General features: G+C 48.4%; 1 protein-coding gene across 1 annotated transcript in view; it reads right to left on the bottom strand.

Annotated features, from left to right (window-relative positions):
* The window catches only part of UBASH3B (ubiquitin associated and SH3 domain containing B), a 140418-nt gene extending 117970 nt beyond the window's left edge, over window positions 1-22448 (bottom strand). Inside the window, exon 1 of the mRNA XM_007457041.1 lies at window positions 22288-22448. Within this exon, the coding sequence (XP_007457103.1) occupies window positions 22288-22448 (161 nt within the window). The remainder of the gene's footprint in view (window positions 1-22287) is intronic.
* Window positions 22449-26909: the final 4461 nt, after the last annotated feature.

The raw sequence follows: 26909 nt of genomic DNA on the forward strand, positions 1-26909 counted from the left end.
AGGGGTAGCAAGCACGATCCCCTGTCAGCCCAGGTTGGGGCACGATGGAGGGGATAGTGTGTAGAGGGAGCCATAAACTACCCTGAAATGTGCCCCTACCTGCTCTATACGGCATCTTCCCCACCCCTCCTCCTAAAATCCCTATCATTAAATTCACAGAGGTATTCTCTCCAGAAGGTCACTGACAGTTGCAATGGACTGGATTGAATCACGGTCCCCACCCCGACCCTGCAAATTCATATGTTGAATCCCTAGCCTCCAGGGTGATGGTATTTGGAGATAGGGCCTTTGGGAGGGAATTAGGGTCAGATAAGGTCATGAGGTGGATGGAGCACAGATCTGATAGGATTATTGTCCTTATAAGAAGAGATAACCAGACCTACTAGAGAACGGACTTGAGGATATGGGGAGTAAGGTAGATAGCTAGTGGGAAGCAGCCGCATAGCACGGGGAGATCAGCTCGGTGCTTTGTGACCGCCTGGAGGGGTGGGATAGGGAGGGTGGGAGGGAGGGAGACGCGCAAGAGGGAAGAGATATGGGAACAAATGTATAACTGATTCACTTTGTTATAAAGCAGAAACTAACACACCTTTGTAAAGCAATTATACTCAAATAAAGATGTAAAAAAAAAAAGAAGAAGAGATAACCAGAAAGCTCACTCTCTCTCTCTCCCCACAAGCACCCACCCAGCAAAGGCCACGTGAAGACACAGGGAAAAGGTGGCCCTCTGCAAGCCAGGGAGAAGGACCTCACCAGAACCCTAAACCTGTTATACCTTGATCTTGGAATTCTAGCCTCCAAACTGTTAGAAAATAACTGTGTGTAGTTTAAGGCCCCCAGTCTGTGGTACTTTCTTTTTTTTTAAATAATTAATTTTTATTGGAGGATAGTTGATTTACAATGTTGTGTTAGTTTCTGTACAGCAAAGTGAATCAGTTATACATATACATATATCCACTCTTTTTAGATTCTTTTCCCATATAGGTCATTACAAGAGTATTGAGTACAGTTCCTTGTGCTACACAGTAGGTTCTTATGAGTTATCTATTTTATACATAGTAGTGTGTATATGTCAATCCCAGTCTCTCAATTTATCCCTCCCTCTGTGGTACTTTCTCTTTTTTTTTTAATAACTGAAGTCTTTTTTTTTTTTTTTTTTGGCTGCGTCGGGTCTTCGTTGCTGCACACGGTCTTTCTCTAGTTGTGGTGAGCGGGGGCTACTCTTCGTTGAGGTGTGCGGGCTTCTCATTGCAGTGGCTTCTCTCGTTGCGGAGCATGGGCTCTGGATGCGCAGGTAGTTTTGATTTACATTTCTCTTATGATTAGTGATGTTGAGCATCCTTTCATGTGTTTGTTGGCAATCTGTATATCTTCTTTAGTTGTCGTTGAGGTGTGCGGGCTTCTCATTGCAGTGGCTTCTCTCGTTGCGGAGCATGGGCTCTGGATGCGCAGGCTTCATTAGTTGTGGCATGTGGGCTCAGTAGTTGTGACTCGTGGGCTCTGAAGTGCAGGCTCAGCAGTTGCGGAGCACGGGCTTAGTTGCTCCGCAGCATGTGGGGTCTTCCCGGACCAGGGCTCAAACCCATGTCCCCTGCACTGGCAGGTGCATTCTTTTAACCACTGGGCCACCAGGGAAGCCCCTGTGGTACTTTCTTAAGGCAGCCTGAGCAGACTATGACAGCAGCCTTCCTTCACGGTAAATTGATCAATTTCAGTTTCCTCCAAGGAACCTTTATTAAGCTCAGGAAGGCAGGGACAAGTCCTGTTTTGTTTGCCATTGTTTCCCTAGCACCCAGCACAGGGCACATGAAAAATGAATGTTAATAAAGAAATGAACGAATGAACCGAGTGCCTGCTATGTACTAGGCAACATGCAAAGTGCTAGGGAAATAGAAAAACCAGGCCACTATCACCCCGAGGAGACATCGTCTAGTCTGGCAGGGTGATGTAAACTAACCATGATGATGTGATAGGAAAAGTGCTCCAACAGAGGCGTGGGCACATCTAATGTGCTGGGGCAGCATACACACACGCGCGCACGCGCGCGCGCGCGCACACACACACACACACACACACACACACACATCCTGCTTTGAGATGGGAGTAGAGAGGAAGGTGGAGGAATGAGAAACAGGTAATACAATCTGAGAAAGTTTTTCAAAGGAGAGTATATTTGTAAAAAATGTACCCAGGAAGAAGACGTTTGCTGATTTGTAGAGCCATTAACGAATCTAAGCAAGACCCCCGCAGTGTTGAAAATGCAGGAACTTGAGTGGTCAAGGGGTGGGGGTGGGAGAGAAGAGGCTAGAAAGACAGGCAGCAACAACCAGGCCATTATCACCTCCTGATTGACAGTGATATCCTGAAACACACTAATGCGAAAGAAACAGAAGTCATTTCAATAGCGGAGGAATGCTGGACTGTTGGCATATCGAAACTTCAAAAGGAAATTTTCAAAGGGCTGTTAGGTGAGGTAGAAAAGCATAAGGCTCTGAAGCCAGACTAATTCCGGGATGTTGCTGCAGTCACTTACAAGTTGGATAAATTTTTTAATTGATCTGTCTCACTTTTCTCATTTGTAAAATGGAAATACTACCTACAAATCCCCTCAGGATTAAGAAAAGAGTAAAACAACACATAGTAGTTTCACAACAAATGTAAGATCTCACCAGCTGTCTGTCTCTATCTAATTAAGAAGCTCCAAACACCCTGCAGTACAAGATGATCCTTTGAAAGTTTGGAGGAAGCATGGCTGCAGCACGATGTACCTCTTTGTTTGGTGATTATCTGCTGCTTCCGTATCTTCCCCCTTCCTAAACTCAGGGATTCAGAAGGTCAGGAATGCATCCTGTGTCTCTGGGGCTCATGGATCTACACGGCGCTTGGCTTATCAGAGGGCCTTGAAACGTCAGAGAACTAAATTGCACAGATGGGCAAAGCGGACGCAGACCATCTTGACCAAAGTCACAAGACAGATGGACTGTGGAGTTAGTTCTAGAACTCTGACCCCGCAGTCCATTGATTTCTTGAGACTACATGGTGTCAGACCAAACAGAACAAAGGCTCTGATCTCATCCAGTGGCATATGCATTCCTTTCCATATCCCCACCACGTGGGAACTGCCACCCAGCACGGAGCATCCCATGTCACCATCCTCCCTCTCGGGAGCGGCATCCACACGTTCGCATGGAGAAGCAGACACAACACTCGAAACAGCTCTTGAAACACTTTCCTGCTATGTGGTCTATAAACACAGGAAACGGCAGCTGGCTGGATTGCCGGGAACATTTATCTGCCAGTCAGGGTGCTAGAGCTCTGTGTGTGAGTTTAAAGCTGTGATCCAGGAATGAAAATAAACCAGTAAAGCAGAAACTGAGGTGACCTGACTGTAGCTCTAATGAAAAGGCCCTTGGAGTAGGAAAAACTAGGGTTGGCAACCCAGCTCTGCCACTTAAATGCATGCTAAATAACTTTCTGAGCTCCCATTTGCTCATTTGTCAGTGGGTCTGTTAATAATACTGCATAGGTTTTCACTGAAGAGTGATTTAGTGTTTGTAAGGAGCTGAGGCTAGTAAATGGCACATAAAATAGGATTAAAAATGGTATCTACCACCATGCTCCCTGGTATTTATCCAAAGCAGTTGAAAACTTACGGCCCTCACAGAAACCTGCACACAGATGTTTACAGCAGCGTTAGTCATAATTGCCCAACTCTGGAAGCAACCAAGATGTCCTTCGTTAGGTGAATGGATAAATAAACTGTGGTACATCCAGACAATGGAATATTATTCAGTGCTAAAGAGAATTGAGCTATCAAGCCATGAAGACGTGGAGGAACATTAAATACATATTACTAAGTAAAAGAAGCCATCTGAAAAGGCTATGATTCACAGCCTTATCGTACACTCATACTGTATGATTCCAACCAGATGACATTCGGGAGAAGGCAAACTATGGAGACAGTAAAAACGAGTGGTTTCCAGGGGTTGCTGAGGAGGGAGGGATGCATAGGCAGCAGGTGGAGCACAGAGGATTTTTAGGGCAGTGAAAATACTCCGTAGGATACTACAATGATGGATACCTGTCATTACACATTTCTCCAAACCCATAAAATGTTCAACACCAAGAGTGAACCCTAAGGTAAACTATAGGCTTCGGGCAATTATGATGCGTCAGTGTAGGTGCATCAGTCTTAACAAATGTCCCACTCCGGTGAGTGATGCTGATCACGGCAGAGGCTATGCATTGTGGGGGGCAGGGGGTATATGGGAACATTCCTCTCAATTTTACTATGAACCTAAAACTGCTCTAAACAAATAAAGTCTTTTAAGAAAATGGTATTTACCTCTAATACCTTTGAGGACCTAATATAAATTCACTTGACCATATCCAGATCTTTGGAAGAACTAAGGACCCCCAAGTAGAGCTATCCCCTCGCTCCTCTGTGATTCCAAAGCACCATTTACATCTCTCTATTTCTGGGCGTGTGGCCCTTGGATTCCATATCCTTCCCTGCAGAGCTCAGATCCTAGGTGGGCCCAGCCTCACCCCACCCCAGGGACTTCAGATACGCTCTTGACTCCAACCTAGAATGCTTAAGTCCTTCTGAGGAGACTGATAAGGAAGCCTGTATACAATCAACCACAACCAGAGAGAGGAGACACTGCCTCAGAAGGCGGGGCATCCTGGGCTCAGGTCCCTGGTTTCCCGGTTTTCCTGGTGAACTTAAATCAGCTCCCGCAGCAACACTGAGCACCCACTGAAGTCCCTAAAATAAGCATCCTCTTTTCACATGACAGCCCTCCGGATATCGGATATCGGAGGAGAGATACCTTCCCTCCTTTGCTATCTTATCACGTTATATCAAAGTAATCTGCTTGAGTCACTTCCCCCAGAGCTTGGGAGCTCCTTGTGGCCAGGGCTGGGTCTTACTCAACTTTGTAGCCCCAGCACTCAGCACAAGTCCTGGGTGCCCGGCACAAAGGCATTGCTCAGTAAATTTTCGTTGAATTAATAGAACCTACTTTCTGCCCTGCCTCAGCATCTTCTTTATCCCTTCAAGTCTTTTTCAGACTAAGCATATTTAGCCCCACACTACCTGTTTCCCAGGCCAACTCAGAAAAGCAGTGGCAACAATTACATATAGAATGGAAAAACAACAAGGTCCTACTTTATAGATACAGCACAGGGAACTATACTCAATATCCTGGGATAAACTGTAATGGAAAAGAATATAGAAAAGAATGTATATATGTGTATAACTGAGTCACTTTGCTGTACAGCAGAAATTAACACAACCTGGTAAATCAACTATACTTCAATAAAAAAATAAATTAAAAAAAAAAAAACAAGAAAAAAGAAAAGCCATGGCTAGTTCCTTAGCCTGCAGTAGAGGGAAAGAAGAAATAAATAAGAAATTAACTGAGATTTCTCCAGTTATCCTCCACATCTTTCTGAGCCCGCTGCCTAGCAAATAGCAACCTTCTTTCTTTACTCAACATCCCCCAAGAGTCATTCTGTTCAAAAGCCTTCATGGATTACACACGAGACAGGCCATCTTGCTGAAGTGGCTTTACTGGTGCCCAGCCACTCTTCCTCTGTCCCATGTCCCCACTTGAGTGGCCAGCAGGGCGCGTAGCCGCAGCCCTAATGAGAAAATCACACCTGCCGCCTCCCTGCCAAGGCTTGATGGATGAAGTGACATCCAGAGATCTACAGCACCCGAAGCAGCCAGACAGCAAAGGGGTACAGCTGTCTGTTCAGCCGTCTGGTTGTGAGCCTGGGATCTCACATTTAGAGGGAGATAAGAACTTCAAACTCTCCCCTCAATCCTGAGGCACAGAGTTGCCACAGGTCTGCGTGAGGTCTGAGGTTCCTATGAGGCTCCTCGTGATGGATCAGTTGATTTTCCAGGCCTACCTACAAGCCGACTCCCACGGGGCCCCCTGCCATCCTCCCCACACTGCGGATGTGTCAGGGATTCTTCTCGATAAGGAGGGCAGCTCTGTGGACTTGGGAGGCCGGGTAGAAGGCAGGAGAGGTGTGGTTAGGATTTGCATTCAGGAGAAGAGCCACTCCACATTCCTCAGCCAGCCCCTTCAACTCCCTGCCCCTCCCCAGAGCCTTACCCAATGTAATGAACCTAGACCCAGGTCGTAAAGATGTTCGGAGCGGAACTTCGCCTTGGGACTTCCCTGGTGGTGCGGTGGTTAGGAATCCGCCTGCCATTGCGGGGGACACGGGTTCGAGCCCTGGTCCGGGAAGATCCCACATGCCACGTAGCAACTAAGCCCGTGTGCCACAACTACAGAGTCTGCGCTCGAGAGCCCGTGAGCCACAACTACTGAGCCTACGTGCCACAACTACTGAAGCCCACCTGCCTAGAGCTCGTGCTCCGCAACAAGAGAAGCCACCGCAATGAGAAACCCGTGCACCACAACAAAGAGTAGCCCCCGCTCGCCACAACTAGAGAAAGCCCGTGCGCAGCAACAAAGACCCAATGCAGCCAAAAATAAATAAATAAAAGTTAATTAATTAATTAATTAAAAAAAATATTTAGACCACCTTATTGACTTATACCCGGAGTCTCCTCGTGTGCCCCACACAACTGTGACTCCAGAGCTGCTGATCTTAACCACCATAGCTACCATTTACTGTGCACTCTTTTCTAGGTATTATCTCATTTAATCATTATAACAATCCCTTGAGGTAGATCTCATTATCCTCATTTAACAGATGAGAAAACTGAGGCTTAGAAGGGTTCAGTAACTTGCTCCAAGTGCAGTAGGAATTTGAACACATGTTGCTTTGACCACTGTGCACTCTATCCGAGGAGCCCTCATCGGGGCCACGGGAATAGGAGCTTCCTGTTTCTACTGTGGAGGCTCAATCGGCAGCAGCCGGTGGAAGCTGGGAGAGGCGGTCGGCAGGGAGTCTACTAACTCCTGAGAACAATCCTGTCTTCTCATAGCTTGGAGCCAAGATGAGTAGTATGTGTACACACACACACACACACACACACACACACACACACACACACACACACACACACATGCTTTCAGAAAGGACGATAACATCATTGCAACTCCAGATCACACTTCTACACAGCCAACCACATTGCTGTTACTTGGGGCCCAATAACAGACCAAACCAACGGGCAAGGCAGGCGGCCCTTGTGACCCCAGTTCTGTGTAATCTAGGGACATCACATTGTTTCCTTGGACCTCAATTTTCCTTCTGCAATTCATCCAACTTTACTAAACACCAGCTACGTGCCAATACTGTGGTTGCTGGTTAAGAACACACACCAAGGGCTTCCCTGGTGGCGCAGTGGTTGAGAGTCCGCCTGCCGATGCAGGGGACGTGGGTTCGTGCCCCGGTCCGGGAAGATCCCACACGCCGTGGAGCAGCTGGGCCCTTGAGCCGTGGCCGCTGAGCCTGCGGATCCGGAGCCTGTGCTCCGCAGTGGGAGAGGCCACAACGGGGAGAGGCCCGCGTACCGCAAAAAAAGAAAAAAAAAATAACTCACACCGAGCCAGACTGCCCGGAGTCTTCATCTTTGGTTCTACCACTTACTAGTCGCGTGATCCTGGGCAACTTAAAAAAAAAAAAAACTCTGTGCCTCAGTTTTCTCATCTGTAAAATTGGGATCATAATAGTTCCCATCTCATAGGGCTGTTATGAGGAATAAACAAAATAATCCACAGGTAATGTGTTTAAAATGTTGTCTGTACACAGTAGGCACTCAGCAAAAGTTAGCTATGGATATTTGGTGCTTGGGTTGGAAATGGTGAAGGTGATGAGACAACAAATGAGTGAACAATCAGAAATGCAGATGAGAAGAGCCTAGCAGACCTCTCTTCTGTGAGAAATATCGTGAACTAAGGAGACAGGCCAAGTGCTTACAGATGCACATGCCATGGCAGACAGAAGAATGGCCCCCAAAGATGCCCACGTCCTAATCCCCAGAACCTATGAATCTGTGACGTTACATGGCAAAAAGGACTTCAGAGGTGTGACTAAGCCAAGGATGCTGAGTGGGAGAGATGTGGTCGTAAGGGTCTTGGTAAGGAAAAGAGGGAGGGGAAGGAGCCGGATGGAGATGTGATGACTGAAGCAGGAGTTGGAGCGATGCATTTGGAAGATGGAAGAAGGGGCCACCAGCCAAGGAATGCGGGAGGATTCGGGAAGCTCGAGACGTCAGGGAACAGGTTCTCTCCTAGAGCCTCCAGAAAGAACCCATCTCTATGGGCATCTTGATTTTAGCCCATACTGCCCATTTTGGACTTCTGATCTCCAAACTTTCAGAGAATAAATTTGTGTTGTTTCAAGCCACTGAACTTGTTAAAGCAGCAATGGGAAACTAGTATGCATGCCTCTGGTCACATGTGCTGTATTTCACAAAAGCCACTTTCTAAGTCCTTATGACTCACGTCCCTACTTCCCAAAAAAGGTGAAGTGAAAACTTAAGCTTCCAGAAGGAAGTATTCACTTTGACGGACGGGCCTCTCCAAGGGCTCCTTGTGTTCCCCACTGTGACAGAATTAGCTTCTCTGGGAGAACGGAGCTTGGTTAGGGAAGGTTAGATCAACCTGCCAAAAGTCACACAAAACCAACAGGTCACAGACCTTCTGGAAAAGCCTCAAAGTACCAGAATCCAATCACTGATGACAAATAGTAGTATCACTTTACATGTGCCTGACTTTTTGTGGGTCTTATTACATTTATATACATTGCCTTATTTTGATTCATCCAACCTATAAAAATAACCTGTTCAAAAACTACACCCTCAGAAAATGACAGATCCAGAATTTGAACCAGGTCTTTTGTCTCTAAAACCAAGTTTCTTTCCCCCAAAGAAGAACACCTCTCACAGGTGGGTCACTGAGACAACTATGGATCCCCTCCAACAACCACTCTACTCCCGGTGTGGTACCTCCTCACCGCCCCCCACCCCCCCCACACACTTCTCAGAAGTAACCATTCCAACGGGCCTATCCGCAAATTACCTTCATCTTCTATGGGTTGCAATGCAAACAATGGCAGGCAGAAGGAGGGAAGCAAAAAGGAAAGAAAAAAACCAAGACAATATAAGAAAGGGCTAATCCAGACAACAGACCAGTCCATTCTTCCAGAAAACAGAGCTGAAACTTTGTTAGAAATCTATTTCTTGGAGGCGGAGTCTGGACTCAGGGAAGGAGTCTGATATAGCAAAAGGGAATGTGGTTGGGACTGAGAGCCAGGGGGCCTCAAACTCTGCTTCTGTCTCAGGCTAGTTGTTGGTCTTGAAAAAGTCACTTCACTTGCTCATCTCACTTGACATTCTGTAAAAAGTGGGAGTTGGACTAGATAAGCTCTACTAGCAATTTCAACTAAGACACTTCTGAGATTCTACCTCTGCAGGTTTTTTCCAAGTAGGAATAGTCTGTTTCAGAAGAGGTACTTGAGTCATTCTCAGCCTAGGGCAGGAACTTTTTTTGAGCTTCTTTACTCTGAAGCAAAACGTACCTGCTGTCACACATGACTCTCAAGGCAGGAACAAGTGATTGCTATTATGCAACTAAATACTAGGAACTGCCTAGGTTATGAATAATGACTAACATTTCTTGAGCACCTGTGTCTATCTACATCTTTCACAAAGGACGTTGTTCTTCACATCCTTTGGCAACTCATGAAGAATTGTCACTCACCAAATCACCTAAATTTAAAACTATGTATTCTGTGTTTGCATTTCAAGGTCTACCAACTCTTGGAAATTCAATTCCCACAAACATACAACCTACCATGTAAAATACAACTTCCCTTTTTGGGGGGTAAATGTACTTTCTCCACCCTTGATTCAGGTACCCACCCCATGCCCCATTCAAGGTCTTCTGCTTGTTTCCTCCTCCATCTTCTTTCCTCTATCATTTCCTTCCAAATCACCCATCAACCACTCAGATTCCACACCTCCCCACTCGTCTCCAGGTTGTTGGCGAGTACAGACAGACCCAAGTGTGCAGAACAACTTGCAAGGACTTGGAAGACTGGAGAAAACCTTCCCTCAGGGCCACAGAGGATGGTCCAGCCCCTGACCACCAGTCACCTCCTGAATCTCCACATCTTATAGACAGAGCATAGATCCCCAACATTCCTTGAGATGAGCTATTCCTGATGGAGGTGGTGGTAGTGGTAGGGGCTTACCAGAGAGAGGAAATGATAGGAAATGAGCTTAGCACATGGCACGCTGAGATTTCAGCTTCCTGAGATATAAAAGAGGAGGAACTGAGACGGTTTCCCAATGCTTTTTTGTTTTGTTTTGTTTTGTTTGCTGTACGCGGGCCTCTCACTGTTGTGGCCTCTCCCGTTGCGGAGCACAGGCTCTGGGCGCGCAGGCTAGGCGGCCATGGCTCACAGGCCCAGCCGCTCCGCGGCATGTGGGATCTTCCCGGACCGGGGCACGAACCCGTGTCCCCTGCATCGGCAGGCGGACTCTCAACCACTGCGCCACCAGGGAAGCCCCCTCAATGCTTTTTATCCACAGCACTTAATGCACTGACTGGCACACAGCAAGGATGGGGAAGGATTTGTTGAATAAAAAAATGAATGAAGTGTGAGGCCAGCAAGGATAATCAGGTGACCTCAGCCTGGTTTCCAATGAGAACAAGTTCAGGTGTGATACGGGTGGGGCTGGGGGCTGGTAGTGAGGTAGGGATGGAAGGGGGAAGGTAAAATCTCCAAGTGGAACTTAGCACTGGGGGAATTCTAAAGAGCAGATGTTTCTTACATCAGATTCCTGATCATCTGTCTATTCAGTCAGATCTGTCAGCAGTCTCAGTTTCAGAGAGCAGATTCCAGCTCTGTGTGGAAAGAGCTGGCAAGGAGCTAGGCAGGATCTCAGGGTCCTGGTCCTCTGGAGTCTGGGGAAGCTGAAGGAACTACCAGAAACCCTGAAGAGAAGCTTTGGAGTCATCCTCTGAGAACATCTCATTCACAGCCAACTGCAGTCACATCCAACGATCTTACTCACTTTGGAAACGCAAAGGGAAAGAAACATTTTGTTGACCTGCATCTTTGATGTGAAATTCTCTTCTTCCCTGTCTTCCTCTAGGACATCTCTCATTTTGTTTTTTCCTGTCTCTCAAACCATTTACCTTAGCCTCCTTCACCTGTTCTTTTTCCTCTACCTACCAGCCGGTCCCCCAGAATTCTACCCTTGGGAGTTGGCTTCTTTCCTTTTCTTTACACTCTGCCTGGTTTGTTACACCTACTCCCAAGCCTTCTACTACCATAAATACCCAAATTGATATTTCTAGCCCTAACCACTCTGAGCTCCAGATCCCCATTTCCAACCGCATCTGTACCTTTGTGTCTATAGCACCTAAAACACGTCTCAAACCAGATTTGTTGCCTCATCCTCTAAATAACCCTATCTTCTGTATGTTCTATCTCAGTTCATAATGTCTCCACCATTCTAGTTTCCCAAGCTGGAAATCCTGAGCTACCATTATGGTCCCCTACCCTTCACACCCCACAGATTATAAATCCTGTCAATTCAATTTCAAAAACCTCTCTAGTATCTGGCTCTCGGGTATTTTAACCCAAATCCGATTTATCTTTCACCTGGACTATGACAACCACCTTCTAACTGGCTTCCAGGCCTAGTTTTTCTCTGCTCCATTCCCCTTTTATACTGACTTCTCTGCCTTATAATGTTATTTCCCATAACCTCTAGGAAACGGTCTGGCCCTAATTTCTACACTCTCATCTCTCACTACGCCTTTTCTGTCTCCTTCCCACCAGTCTCCAGCCCCCATGTGCCTTATGCTCTGAATTTCATGCTGTTCTCTCTGACTTAGAATGCTCTTCCCTCTTCTATACCTAGAGAATCTTTATTCATTCTTTAAGTTCTGCCTTAACTGTCACCTCCTCTGCTTCCCTCAACCTTCTCAAGTTACAGTAATTGGTTTCTTGGTGGTCCCGCAGAGCTTTTTTTCAAACCTCTACTATGGCACTAATTGCATTATTAAATCATGTTTATGGTTTATATGCCTTTCTCTCTTGAGGAAGGCTGAGCCCCTGGAGAAGAAAGACAATTTTCTTTGCATCCCGAACACGTTCCTGGCCTATAGTAGGCAACTCAGTAAATGCCCACTGGAAGAATGAATAAAATAATGTCAGATCTAAAGTTAGGCCCAACTGTTTCCTTTGGTAGACAAAATATTTCCTTTTCTTTCTAAGCTAGATAGTATCAAGTTACTCATTTAGTTGGGGGGAGGGGTGGTGGTGAGATGATTCAAGAAACCCAAATTGAAATTAAAATCTGCCTCCATCTTCATTTGCAGTGTGATATTAAATCATTTGAACTGTCTACTGATCTCCCTACCTCTCAAACTGCAGAAGAGTATCGCCCCCTTCTTATTTGCCCTTTAAATGTAATTCAGGGCCCCTCTGTCTGGTTATACCACCTCCTCCTCTTCTCACTTAGATATTGCATCTATCTCTTGCATCGCAATCATAACATGACATTTAATCATAACTTTCTATCTTCCACACTAGATTGTCAGTCCCCTGAGGGCAAGGATTACATCTAATTACCTTTGTACTCCCAATTCCTCTTATAATAGGTCATAATAGTTGCCCATAAGTACGCCGGGAAATGTCTGTATGTTTTTCTTAAAAAATGGCATTACCCAGGGAACTTTTCATGGAGATAAAACATATACAATTTTTTTTTTCTGGTCTTCTTTCTCAAAGATTTCAATTGTCAAGATGCGTTATAAGATAGATAGGTAACTGTGCAGAATTGGCTGAAGACCTTGGACAAAGCACTGCATAGGTGAGGGAGGGAAGAGCCTCTCTACCTTGCTTACTTCACAAAGTGAAGCTTGAGGGAGAAGAGATGGAAGAGAGAGGATAACAGAGAGAAAGGGAGGGGGGAGGGGAAGGAGAAGAAAGCAAAGAGAAGGGAGGCCAGTTGTACTGTGGTCAAACTAGCTCTCCAGGGCGGGTAAAATCTGATTGGGCAAAAAGAGGAGGAAGGAAAGGCATGCAGGCAATTCACGGACAGGTTGATTAAGAAAGGAGACAGCAGATGCCGCTCCTTCAGAAATCCAGCAACCCTGTGTGGTTCTACATGTGGTCGCCTGTGTTTAAAGAGACTGTACACAAAAGCAGCCATTCAAGGCAGGTTTCTTTCCTTCTCTCTCCCTGCTTCCTGCCCAAGATAAGAGAATAAACAGAGAGCCAATGCGCACAGTAAATATTTCTGAATGGGGCACCGTCAACACGGAAGTAGGATTCTAAACAATCGTGCTACCTGATTCATAGAGAAGGTTTACCCAGCAAAACCTGAAAAGAAATCTGAAACCTTTGGCCGCCTCTGGCCATCTGTGCTGTCAGCTTCGTCTTGGCGTGCTCCGGACTGCTGTGAGCTGCGATGGCGGTGTTGCTCTCAGCTTCCCACTGTGTGTGGCAATAGCTGGTCCTGGTGGAGTTCACTGCCACCGTTGCTTTATGTACAGGAATGTTTATTCTTCCGCTGGGGCAACTGAACACAATGGGAGTTGTTACACAAACAGCTGGTGATTCTGTAGAAGGGGAGATGTCCCTTTAATTAAAAAGGTCCCAAGGAGCAATTTCTTTCCCCCAGGGGCTGGGCTCAGGGCACGAACTTCCTCTCTCATTTAACCAGCATTGTGGTAGTATTTTGCAACAAAGCACGTTATACCAATTTGAAAATTATACTAATGTATACTAGTTACACGACTCCCCACTCTGTAAGTGCCCCGTATTGTTCTTCCTTTCCATTCATTTATTCTTTAGAATATCAATAGTCCTGAAGAGTTTTTTTAAAGGGAGAAGAATTTGACCATACAGCACTGGGGAAAGTAAAACAAAACAAAAAAAACCAGAGAAGCCAAACATCCCGGAACAGAAAAGCACACGAGGCAGTGAAAACATCCTTGCGCTGAACAAAAACGCTGTCCATGTCACCCCCGAGTCACCAGAACTGGGATCGGAGAGGTGGTTGACGTCAACCCCTTTTACAGGTGGGAACACTGAGGCCCAGGGAAGGAAAAGGATGTATATGAGTCCAGACAGCCAACAAGTGAGAGCAGAGTGAAAGCCCAAGGCGGGGTTCTGAAAGAAAGGTACACGCAGTTTGCTTTCATCGTGCATTACCCCGGGGCCACCTGTGGGGTGAGGGCCGAACCCAGAGCCTGTCAACTATCTGTAGAGAATTATTCACCCAGGCCGAGAAAAGGCACGCCGGCTCCTCAGAGAGTCACTGTGGAGGATTTGCAGCCAGCTAGAGCCAGTGGCTGACTTCAGAGTGCCAGGTGGCAGAACTTGACAATCATCTATTCCTGCACAGAATTTAATAGGGTGCTGTGCACACAGTAGGAGCTCAGACAATTTCTGGATGTTCATCTGAGGCACTTCACCATAAGCCTCATTCTCTTAAGCAGCAGGTGGCAAAAAGAACATGACAGCAAAGTCACCAGCAAAACGGGATGTTAGCCAGAGGACCAACAAGGACGGACATCACCTACATAGCCTGAGCTCTTGACAGAAGGTCCAGAGGACACAGGCTGCTGCTATATCTATCCCTCCATCTTCCAGGGAAGAAAAAACTCAGAGATTCTCCCATAAGTCTCTGGGAAAACCCCCAGTGGCACCTGGAGAACTTCCCAATGAAGAAGACAAGGGCTTTCAGCCCTGAGGGGGCCACAGCCATCTCATTCTCCCAACAGCAACTCTGTCCTGCCTGGGACCCTGCCCGTCACATGCAGGAGCCGTTCTTCAGTGCACGTTATTTTTTTCTCCCCAGGACTGGAGTCTGATTCCATTTGAGATGAATCAGAAGGCAACCATATGGTACCCCTTCAAATCTCCCAGCCTGGCCATTTATTACAGTCAGCAATTTGGGTGGCCCTGCTCTGCTCCGGGGGCCCGCTTCCACTCGGCCGGCAACCCCGGGGAAGTTTGCGGGGACAAGATGCTGAGGAAGGAGGCTATCAGCCTCTACTCCACAGCCACAGCTCAGTGAGGAGCAGAGATATAAAAGTGGGGGACAACCGGGAACCCCAAGACAAAGGGAGTCACGTGGAATGAAATCACCGTTGGAGTAGCAGTCACGCCTCCCTCCTCACTGTGGGATTACAGGCGTTCCCCAACTGTTTTCTGCACCCTTAACCCTCACAAGGATCTACGGAGCTACATACTATTATTGTTGCAGACGAAGAATGTCACCTGCCATTTCAGTAAACAAAGGATGTTGCAGCCATCAAGCCAGCAGCCACTGCAGCCGTCCCCAACTGTGCATCCTGAGGGGACTCAGGATGGAGAAAAGCAGGATCCTGGCCCCAGACAGCTGAGGTGCATCTCAAAGGAATGATTTCAGTGAGCCCACTCTTGGCATCTTCCCATACACAGAAAAGTGCTAAACCCATTAACTTAAGATGTCTGGCTTTCTTTAATTAATAGTAATCTTTTGATGTTCTGACCACCTGGTTTTTAACTGCAAAACTCCTATATACCCTGGGTCCTCCCTCACCTCTTGAGAGCCGTCCCCCAGAGCTATCTGAGAGGCTGCCTCTCGGGCTTGAGTCCTCAGCAAGTCCCCCGAACAAAACAAAATTCTCAACTTCTAGGCTGGGCATTTTTTTCAGTCAACATTATCAACAGTGTACAGACAGGTGAACTGAGGCTCAGGGCGTTCAGCAACGTGGACAAGGTCACCAGCTGGGAAGAGGCAGAGCTGGGATTCAAACCCAGGCTGTGCCGACAGCTGCCACGGTGAGACGTCTGTGTATCAGGCAGAGGGTGACTGGGTCTCTTCAGTTCCCGCCTGCCCTAGAAGAGCGACACACCCTCACATACATGCACACCAGATGCCCGCCCGGACGAGGGGGGCGCTGAGCTCCGCCTCCACTGTCAGCAGGAGCAGAGCTGGTGGGAGACACAGGGTTCCCTCGGTTTGTTGCCTCTCTGAAAAGCAAAGTCCTTAGCGCTGAGCATTCTTGTCCACTCAGTGAAAAGCAGTTAGAGTTTGAGGCCGCCAAAGGCGGGGTAGTGACAAAAACCACAGGATAGAGTCATGAGGCAGGATGCTCTTCACTCTCTGGGGCACTTAATTTGAACCTGTTTTCTCATGAAATTATCAATGTCTGAAACTTAACAGTGATTAGGTACATGAATCCGCTTTGTCATCTCTAAAGTGATCTAAAAATCTAAGGTAGTATTAGGGCATAACAGGAAATTTTCACAGACGCTGTGTGCAAGGGGTTATAATTACCTTAATAGCCCATCCAAATACATCAAGGTCTACTCAGCAATAAAAGGAGACAAACTACTGCTACATGCAACATGGATGAGTCTCATAAATATCAGGAAAGAAGCCAGGCAGGCACAGGAGTAGGCACTGTATGATTCCGCTCGTATGCAAATCGAGAAAATGTGAACTAATCTCCGGTGACACAAAGTGGGTCGCTGCTTGCCCAGGGATAGGGGTGGAGAAGGAATTGACTGCAAGGGGGCAAAAGGAAACTTACAGGAGCGAAGGACACGTGCTGTCTTGCAGAGGTGATGCCACAGGTATATTTATTTGTCAAAACTCATCAATCTTTAAATAGGTTTAGCTTATTGTACATAAATTATACCTCAGTAAAGTGAAAAATGAATGTATGCCAAGGTCTTTCCTTTGGAGCCAGGTCCTCTGGGTAACCTGGAAAGTTCACTGGACTTGCAGTTCTAGACCAATGCTATCATGGCAACATGGCCTCACACGGGGCATGCCCCTGAAGTCCTCCGAGACTTAAGTCACCTAATCTTTAAAACGAGGCTTTTCTCAGGGCTTCCCAGGACTTTTTCAGGTCCAGTGGTTAAGAATCTACCTCCAATGCAGGGGACATGGGTTGGATCCCTGGTTGGGGAACCAAGATCCCACATGCCACAGAGCAACTAAGCCCACACGCCACAACTACTGAGCTCGTGCACCTCAACTACAGAGCCCGCGTGCCGCAACTAACACCCGACACAGCCAAAAATAAATTAAATAAATAAATATTTTAAAAATAAATAAAGCGGGGCTATTCTCAAGATCAAGAGGGATATTTAGGGCACGTGAGAGCAACTTTTCACCCACAAAATAACACACACGTGTAAAGGGGGAGTGCTGTGTGGGTGAACGGCCATGACGGGTGGAGTAGAGACTTGCTTGCCCCATCCACCTCTAAGATCCCTTCACTCCACGTGGGCTTCGGTTGGTCTCCTCTTTCTGCCCAAGGCCCCTGGGAACGCAACTGCAGCACCCACCCAGAATCAGCCACGATTCAGAGATGCTGAGCTGACCAGGTACTTTCAGGGGATCCAATGTCCACCAGCAGGTAAGCTGGAGAAGGCCAGAGAAACTGGATGCTTGAATTCACGGGCTCTGCAAGATGCCTCTCAATTCCTTGTGTTGCCAGCTCGGAGCTGCTTTTATTTTTGGGCAGTGATGCATAGCTAATGCTGACTGTCCAAAGCAAAGTCAAAGGCACTTAGTCCAGCTCCTTCCTTCCGCCACTGTCCTGCTCTTTCGCTGGGCATTGTTCAGATATCAACAACCTAACAGCACATGTAAATCCTTGCTGGAGATTTACCACCACGATCTCACCTCCTTCCTTTTCTTTTCATCCAACACCATAATACCGTAATCCTATCTACCTTGGGTCCAGATTATATTTTTAACTTAGTTCTAAGTCCCTTCCTGCCCCTCAGCTCATTCGGTCTTCACAAAGCCTCGTGAGTTACACAGCACAGAAGCTGAACAGGATATTGAGGAAAGGGGTTCAACAGAAGACCTAAATGCTTCAAGTGTCGGTCAGAAGCTGGGCTAGGGCTCAGCGCATCAGACCCCGGCCAGAGGGTCCTTTTGTAAAATTCTACTTCTCAATCATTAGAGAACATTCAAGAGCCATGTGCTGTAGACAAAGGATTAGCCATAGGCAGTCTCGAACGAATGGAACCAAAACAAAAGGCCAGAGTTGTGTCAGTGGGGCCTCCTCAAATTCAGTTGCTGGGTGGCTGCTCCCAGAGTTCCAGTGGCAGAGAAGCCTCCGCTGCCCCCCAACACCACAGAGGCAAGTAAGAAAAGCAAGTAGGGAACACAAAGCAACACGCCAAGGGGGTAAGGTTGGGAGGGATAAATTGGGAGACTGGGATTGACATACACACTACTATATATAAACCGGATAACTAACAGAGGCCTGCTGTGTGGCACAGGGAACTCTACTCGGTGCTCTGTGCTGGCCGCTGTGGGAGGGGAAACTGCAAGGGGCGGTGGACATATCAATATGTGTATTATGGCTGATTCACTTTGCTGTGCACCTCAGGCTGGCACAACGTTGTAAATCAACTGTACTCCAATAAAAATTAGAGAAAAAAAAAGATACAAAAGAAAACAACAACAACAAAAAAGGCAACACTCGGTCAGAGTTCACCCTGCCTTCCTGGGTGATCCGTTCCCCTTCCTGGCCCCAGGCCTTTCCCAGCACACATACTCTTCCTTTTCCTTCCAACCTACCTCACTCCAGTCTTGACAAAGCTGGGCCTTTATTTTTAGAACTTCGGGGGAAAAGGAAGAGCTAAGGGCATAGAAAGAAAAAGGAAGGGACAGGCCATTTTGGCCCCTTGAAAGCTTCCTTCCTGAAGCCTCTCTAACACCTCCCTGCCTTGTGCTTGCGTGTGTGCGTGCATGCACACGCACGCACACACGCACACGCGCGCACACACACAATATAAACGGCCAGTTCTCGAACCTTCTCCACATGGCTGCTGTCCTTCTACAGAAGCATCTAAGTTGGACCAAAGGTCATAGGATTGGATGGAAAAAACCTAGCATGGCTCCAGGGGCATAATGAGCTAGAGGAACATACCCCGACTCCTCTCAGTAGCTGTCAAGCACTTAATAAGCATGCACTAATTAATCCTGTTCCCCTCAGAGGGAGCCAGCCAGGCCCTGAGGGCTTCAATGACTTATCCAAGACCAGAGCACAGCACAGGCTGCCTGGGACCTGGGCCTTGCTGGCATCAGAGCACTCTGTGGTCCACCCAGAGCCCAGTGGAAGGGCCCTTCTTGCTGCTGCACAAGATCAGACGCAGTTACACCCAGAAGGGAAACCAGAACTGCCAGCCCTGGTTACCACCATTCCCTCCAAAGGGCTGTGTTCCAGACCTCGGTCTCATTCCTTCTTGAAACATCACAGCCTGGTCTTCCTGAATCCAGGAAATCATCACTGCTCTCTCCCACTTTCCATTTCATCACGCTCCTTCCTCCAGGCTTAAAGCCTAAGAAAGAGACTTCTCAGAAGTGGAGCCCGGTGCCTTTGCTCTCTTTCTCCACAACTCTCGAAAATGAAGTTAAAAGTCTACTCTCTGCACAGATGTAGAGCACAAACGTACGGACACCAAGGAGGGAAAGCAGCTGTGTGTGTGTGTGTGTGTGTGTATGTGTGTGTGATCAATTGGGAGATTGGGATTGACATGTATACACTGATGTGTATAAAACGGATGACTAATAAGAACCTGCTGTATAAAAAATAAATAAAATAAATTCAAAAAAAAAAGAAAAAGTCTGCTCTCTGGAATCTCAGATGGCCCTGGGGAGAAGTCTCTCTTCTTACTGACCTGATTAAGTTATTAAGAGGAAGGCTGACCACATCAGCCTCTCTTGGCTGAAGAAGAGATGCCAGCCCAGGTAGGGAGTGGACTAGATCAGGTGACCGCCAAGGGCTCTGACGCTCCGAGACAGAGAATTTGAGGAGGCAGAACAGCAAGCCTGCCCCCCTCCCCAGGATGTTTCATCATGACCCACTCTGTCACCTTTCCAGTAAAGAGAGGCAGTGCTAGTAATAATAGTAGCTGTGATAGGCTGAAAGGGGCTCCTCCCAAAATATTCATGCCCTAATTCCTGGAACCTGTGAACATTATTACCTTATGGCTAAAAAGAGGGTTCTGTGAATGAGATTAAGTTAAAGACCTTGAGATGGGGAGATTATCCTGAATTATCTGGGGAGGCCCAAAATACAATCACAGTGTCTTCATAGGAAAGAGGCAGAGGGAGATTTGACACAGAAAGAAAAGAAGGCAAGGCAACCACAGAAGCAGAGATTGGAGGGATGCTGCCACAAGCCAAAGAATGCCAGCAGACGCCAGGAGCTGGAAGAGGCAAGGAAGAGATTCTCCCTTAGAACCTCCGGAGGGGGCAGAGCCCTGCCAACACCTTGATCTCAGCCCAGGGATGCTGATTTAGGGCTTCTGGCCTTCAGAACTGTGAGACAATAAATTTCTGTGTTTTTAAACAACCTGGAATGGGGTAATTTGTTAAAACAGAAACTAATACAGAAACTAACACTTAAAGATCACCCACTGTGTCAGGCACTGCTCTAAGTGTTTTACCCACATTAACTCATTACATCCTGGTCCTGGATGTGAGGCCTGAGCTGAGCCGACACATGCCTGAGTTTGAATCCCAGGTTCACTGCTCACTGTTGTGACCCTGAGCAAGTTATGCAGCCTCTCTAAACCTCTGTTCCCCAGTTCATAAAATGGGCATATAATTACCTTTCTCACTGGGCTGCTGGGAGGATAAAATGGATAATAAATGTGAAGTGCTTAGAACAGTACATAGTAAGTACTCACTAAATGCTAGTTATTATGAGATCTCAGGGATTGAACAAGCCAAAATTCAACCATCATCCTAATGTTTCAGCACGTAGACAAGGCCTCTTGGACGCAGTGCAGGAAAGATGTCCTGTTAAAGCCACCTCGAAGAGCAAACACCACAGTCTGAAGAATTCAGTTAAGTACTTCTTCCCTTAATTAAGCAATTTAGGTCCTTAACACTGGCCTCATTTCAGAAATGCCTGGGGCTGTGCTAATCCTGCCCCTTCTTAAGGACAGCTATGCACATCCATCACACCAAGGACCTGACTTGCAGCTTCCACACCTGGCACACCCCTGCAGAGCCCACCACATCTTCTCCCTGTAACTCTGGCGTCAGCAACTGGAAGTTAGTAGGAGGCAGAAATGTCAGTCCATTTTATGGCCTTCCAAGGCCACTCCGACCTGTCCCAGCAGGCTGGGTGGAATGATAAAATCAGGGATCAGCTTTGATCAAGAGATTACAGCCAAGTTAATAGTAAAGAATAAAGGTTTGCCCAGAGGCCAAGTAAGGGAGACCTAGCATTATCACCTGAAAACCGGGAGAAGAAAACAAACTTTCCAAGTTGGCCCTTTCTGATAAAGTTTGCCCAACTCCCTGTTCAGGTGATGTCATTCAAAGAAGCGGCGCCCTACAGGGATCCCAGGCCTCCTGTCCCAGCCTAAGAAATCTGCATGTGAGGAATTAACCGAGGGAGAAGGGCCTGGCCACCCCGGCCTTGTCTCCTTCCCAGGCAGCGTTCCAGCCCCACGGCCTTGGGCGGCCAGCCTCCAAAGACTCCTGCTGCCGCTGCTGCCTGATGCCGGCGACCAGGCCTCTTCCCAGCAAGCTGCTGGGGCAGCCACCTGCGCGCTCTCTGCCCTTCCCTACCTCGCCCTCCCGGAGGCAGAAGGATGAGGGAGGACTGCTCCCCTCCTCACTCTCAGGCACGCACAGATTCCTGCGCTGCCGTCACCGCTGAGAAGAACCCAGGGTGCCTGGGGGAAGTGCTTCCCCTTCTCATTCCATCCTCCCCATCAATGAACACGAGGCAATCCCCACGCTCCCGTCCCTCTTACTCCGAGGGAGGCAGAACCCGAGAGCGACATCCGGAGCTGGAAGCCGCAGCAGTGGGAGCGCCGGCCTCCCTGCCCCGCCGTGCCTTGCCCTTTCCCAGCCATCAGCCCGGCGTTCCGGATAGAGAGGGTGCCCGAATCCTCGGTGGGGCCCCGCCTCCCCGGGGGCTCAGCGCTGGAGACCTCGGGGAGCCCGGGAGAGACTCGCTTAGCCCCACCCTCTGAGGCCGGGCGCGGGCCACCGTACCGGGGACTCGAACCCTGTGCCCTCGCCCTTAGGCATCCCACGCCCTTAGGCACGCGTCACCGTTGGCATCGCCAGCAAGCCCCCAGCCCAGCGCTCGGGCGCGGCGCCCTCCCCTGCAGCCCCCGCCAGGAGGAACCGAGTCCCGGGCCGCCCGCGCGCCCAGCCTACCCCCAACAGGTCGTGGGCAGCGGGGAACGCGCCGCCCGCCGGGCAGGCGCCAGGAGGCGAGCCGGAGCGAAGCCGAGGGCCGGTCGCTTGGGGCGAGAGGGGTCGCCCGGGCGGCGAGCCCGGCCACTTACGCGCGGGCTCTGGGGAACCCCATGGACAGGAGCACGTCCAGCGCCGATCCATGCTTGATGGTGCCGGGGCGCTGCTGGCGGTTCCTCCGCGGGGTGACTTTGCTGTACAGCTCCTCTCTCGCAGCCATGCCGAGCGGGCTGGGGTGGCCGTACTGAGCCATGCTCAGCGGCCAGCCATCGCCCGGGAAGGCGCCCGAGCCGGAGGGTCCCGGAGGGCGGAGGGCTGGCCCGGAGCCGGGTCGGGGGCTCGGGGACCCGGTGCCGGGAGGGAGGCGGCGGCGGCGGCGGCGCTCGGAGCTTCCCCGGTGTCGAGACTGACGCTTCCTGGTGAGGCCACCGGAGCCAGAACGGCCCGCCGCGAGCGGCTTCTCCCAGACCGGCCGTCAGCCCCTCGGGGCCCGGGTGCCCCCTGCACGGTGCCCGCAGCAGCCCTCTCTCCTCCGCCCCTTTCCTTCTCCGCTCCCAGCAGTCCGGGAATTTGCACTGAGTAATTTTTGAATGGATCAAAAAGAAAAAGGAGCCTTGTGGGCCGGCCCTGCCTGGCCTGTACCCGGGCCCCGCCCCTCTCTTAAAGCGGCAGCGCAGCCCGCGGCTGCTCCCTCAAGCTGTGGAGTCCAGGTGCTCTGAGCGGAGGATTCGAACCAGCGAGGGCTGCCTGTGTACGTTGGTTCCAGTTGGTTCCAGAGAGTCACTCCCAGCACTCCAGCTTCTCCATGGCTGCCATCAAGGGACAGCTGGGCCTCAAGACACCAGATCAACCCATTTCAAGTTTCCTGTGGTTCTAGATGGGGTTTTATTAATGGAAATTGGGCGAACTGATGGATGACATTAATGCACCAGAAGGCCAAGCCATGAGGCCCAGATAAAAGGTTTTGCTTCCCAAAGACCCTGCAAAACCCAGAGGATTGGGTTACGGCTACTGGAGACCAAGTTCCCATCAGCTGGCTAAGGGGCTACACTGAAGACCTTCTGTGTTCTCCGTGACCTCCGTGGCCTAGATGGTGACTTCAGGACAAAGGGTGGAACCTGGGGCTCTCGGCCTAGGAGGGGAGAGGAAGGGAGGGAAAGGACAGGGCAGAAAGAAGAGTGAGGGGAAGATGCCAGGAGGAAACAGGCGGAGAGGAGGGAAGTGGGAAGTGGAGGAGGGTGGAGGGAGCCTGAACAGAGAAAGAACACTTTATAATTGTAAGAGGTGTGCAATGTGGAACGGGTTGATTTTCAACAGCAAATGAGTACCCCGTCAATAAAAGCATTCAAAGTAAAGACTGGAGCATCACTGCTCAGCAGTGACAAATAAGTAAATTGCATCATAGTTTGGCTCAAATTACTCCCACCTCAAAGAAGGTGGAAGTCCTAGACATCCCTACTCCCCAGTGCCCCACACCATGAACTTGGCTTGGGGATGTTAAAGCTCTTCCATTCAGAGACAAACTTACGGTCCTCAGTCAGGGACAAGGACCCTGCCTGGTGTAATGCAAAAGGCAGAGAGTAAACCCCAGCTGCTCTTTTTCAGGTAATAATAATAATTATAACACCACCTAACATTTATTGGGCTCTTGTATGTGTCAGTCATTGTGTTCAGGATAATAAATGAATTAACTCATTGAATTTTTATGACCCTATGGGGTGTGTATGGTTATTACCCCAGTTTGCAGAAGAGAAAACTCAGCTCAGAGAGGTTGAGGAAGATTGTAGGGCTGGTAAGTCAGAGCCAGAGCTTTTGGTGCCTTGGATGAGTTGCTTCTGCTCTCTACAGCCCCTGTGTCCTTATCTGTATGCATCATAGTAACTAACCTTACACACTCTGGGTTCTCCAAAAATGTCAGCTCCTCCCCTTGCCTGGAGCATGGGGGAGGGATGCTGACCGGCTCCCAAGGAGCAGCTTTTTGATGTTGCTTTATAAAACGTCCAAGGGTTTTACCAGGGGAAATGACACAGCTTAATTCTCTTAGCCCAGAATTTGTTTTCTAAAAAATATCCAGTGGTGTTTGGTAGTGGGGAGATAAGGACTACTGGGGCTTAAGCAACAATGTGCATAATTCTGTCTCCTGCTGTGTAAGGGATGAGGAAAAGTTCCTGGGTGTGGGCTTCTGCCAGAGCAGAGGAAGTGTCCTGAAGCCATGCAGAGGGCTTCTCCTGGGCATGGAGCAAAGAGACAAATCATACCTAGTAGACTAGCCTCCCTGGGACATGTTCGGTAAACAACGCTGGACCTTACCCGATATTCTGAATTTCTTCCAAATGCCTGTGCTGGGAATCAAATGATCTGGAACCTAGTCAAGCGATAATGTCTGTAGAAGCACTTTGTAAACCATAAGTACCACATAGGTAACAACTGAAATTTACTGAGAACTGATGCTGTTCTTAGCGTCTTACAGATATAACTCATTAGTCCCTTGACAAGACAATGACATAGGTACCACCATATTACCATTGGCCAATTTACAAATGAAGATCTTGAAGGAGACAGAGATCGAGCATCTTCTCCAAGATCACATGGCTTTGAACCCTTAAAATTTTTCCAAACAACCACTTACTGCCATTACTGTGATGAGGAAGAGATGCCATGTTATTAAAATAACATGGTCAAATAATAACCTTTTTGACTCCTCCTGTTACCGCACTGAATTGGTGTCCACTCACTCAAAGTGTAGCAAAGCCAGTTTACCGACAGCAGATTGTGGTGAAGGAAAGTAGAGTGTTTATTGCAGGGCACCAAGCAAGGAAGTGGGAGACAAGCCTCAGATCCATCCCAATTTGATCTCTGAGTTAGGGTTTTTTTGGTTTTTCTCTCTCTCTCTCTTTTTTTCACACGGCTTGTGGGATCTTAGTTCCTTGACCAGGGACTGAACCCGGGCCACAGCAGTGAAAATGCTGAGTCCTAATCACTGGACCGCCAGTGAATTCGCTGTTTTTTTGTTTTTTGTGTTTTTCTAAAGAAGAACAAAGAGGCTGGGATTAATCCTCATCCTGTGACATTTCTGTGACATTTCTGGGAGTCAGGATGTCTCTGGTTTACAATTCTCTGGCCACGTGGTCCAAGGCTTGGGGGCCTGTTAGCTCCTCTTGCCCTGGAGAAACCTGAGTTTGTTCGTTAATGATGATATCTAACAATACAACAGCAATTTTATCAACGACAGCAATCTTAGTACGTTAACGATGTTATCGACCACAGCAATTTGAGTCATCTGACTCGGGTTGATTAGTGTTCAGTGCGCACAGGATTGAAGTCAGAGGGGACAAAAAAGGAAAGTTTTGGATAGAGAGATTATTCATAAACTTGGTCACGGAACTCAGTTTTACAGGGACTCAGTTTCACTCCTATCCCCTTGACACAGAATTGCTGGATCTCTGTTTCTCTAGAAAAATTGAATTGTCTTTCTCCCTCCTCTAGGCAAACTGTGAGAGGAAATGATGGGTATAAAAATAGTTTTAGTAGCCTGGAAAAAAGCACTATGGAAAAACCAGACACCTTAGACTCAAACTGTTTTGTCTGAGGCACTTTTACAGAAATCCCATCCCAGCTTCCTCATCAGGCTTCAGCCCAGTGCCAGCACTCATTTTATTTAAGACTGCTACTGTTTTGTTCTGCATGGGTAAGGTGCTGGCAATTAAGATGCATTGTGCTTTAATTGTATTGACTTTGAAAAGCTAGGGGAAGCTTTATAAAAGTCTATATTGTTATATGACAAAGAGAAGAGGAACGACTGACCATTCATTGGACAGGATATCTGACAGCAGTGGGGAGGAGAGAGGGGGCCTCACACAGTGAGGAAGCTGACACATCAGCGTCAAGCTGCTCCCTCAGAAGGGAAGCAAGTTGTCATGTCCCCCTGCACCCACAGGCCATGTCCGAATCCACCCTGGACCACAGCCTCTTTTTTTTTTTTTCCTTTGGCAGCACCACTCGGCTTGTGGAATCTTAGTTCCCCGACCAGGGATTGAACCTAGGCCCTCAGCAGCGAAAGCGTGGAGTCCTAATAAGTGGACCAGGGAATTCCCCACAAACCTCCTTCTGTTCATGTGAGCACTGTTTAACTGCACGGCCGCTGCCCCAGCCACTTTCTTGGTGTGGCAGCCCTTCTGACAAGGCCATAGGGATGCCCAGGCGGGCCCAGTTAATTGCACTCATAATTTCTGAAAGTGTGTCCTGTGTCTTTCCCTTCTGCTTCTCTCTGTCCTTGAGAAGAGGTCAAGAGATCCCATTAAGCACAGGCACTAAAGTCTGCAGAATGTCTCCAATCCCAAGGGTTGGGATGTTGCTTTGTCAAAGGCACTTTTCAGACCACTGGGATGCCATTAGCCCCTAGACTTCCTGGGGATTCCTCATGGCCAGAAGGTTTTGAAACTACGTGATAAGGAAAGAAAGGAAGCGGCATGGGAAGGTTCCAGAGCTGGGAATTGGGACGCCTAGGTGTTGGCTGTGACTTAGATAAGTTCTCTATCCTTCTCTAAGCCAAATGAGAGGGATAGAGAACTTATCTGCTTCCTCATCTGCCAAATGAGGGGGTGGCTTAAGTTGGGGATTCCTAGGACTTTGCCTAGGGAGCCTCAGGGACTCTTGTGGGCAGGGGTTGGTGCTGTCAACTGAAAGTTGGAGTGGGCAAAGCATGGCATCCTCT

This window comes from Lipotes vexillifer, unplaced genomic scaffold (genome assembly GCF_000442215.2).
Source record: "Lipotes vexillifer unplaced genomic scaffold, Lipotes_vexillifer_v1.1 scaffold986, whole genome shotgun sequence".
Classification (NCBI taxonomy): domain Eukaryota; kingdom Metazoa; phylum Chordata; class Mammalia; order Artiodactyla; family Lipotidae; genus Lipotes; species Lipotes vexillifer.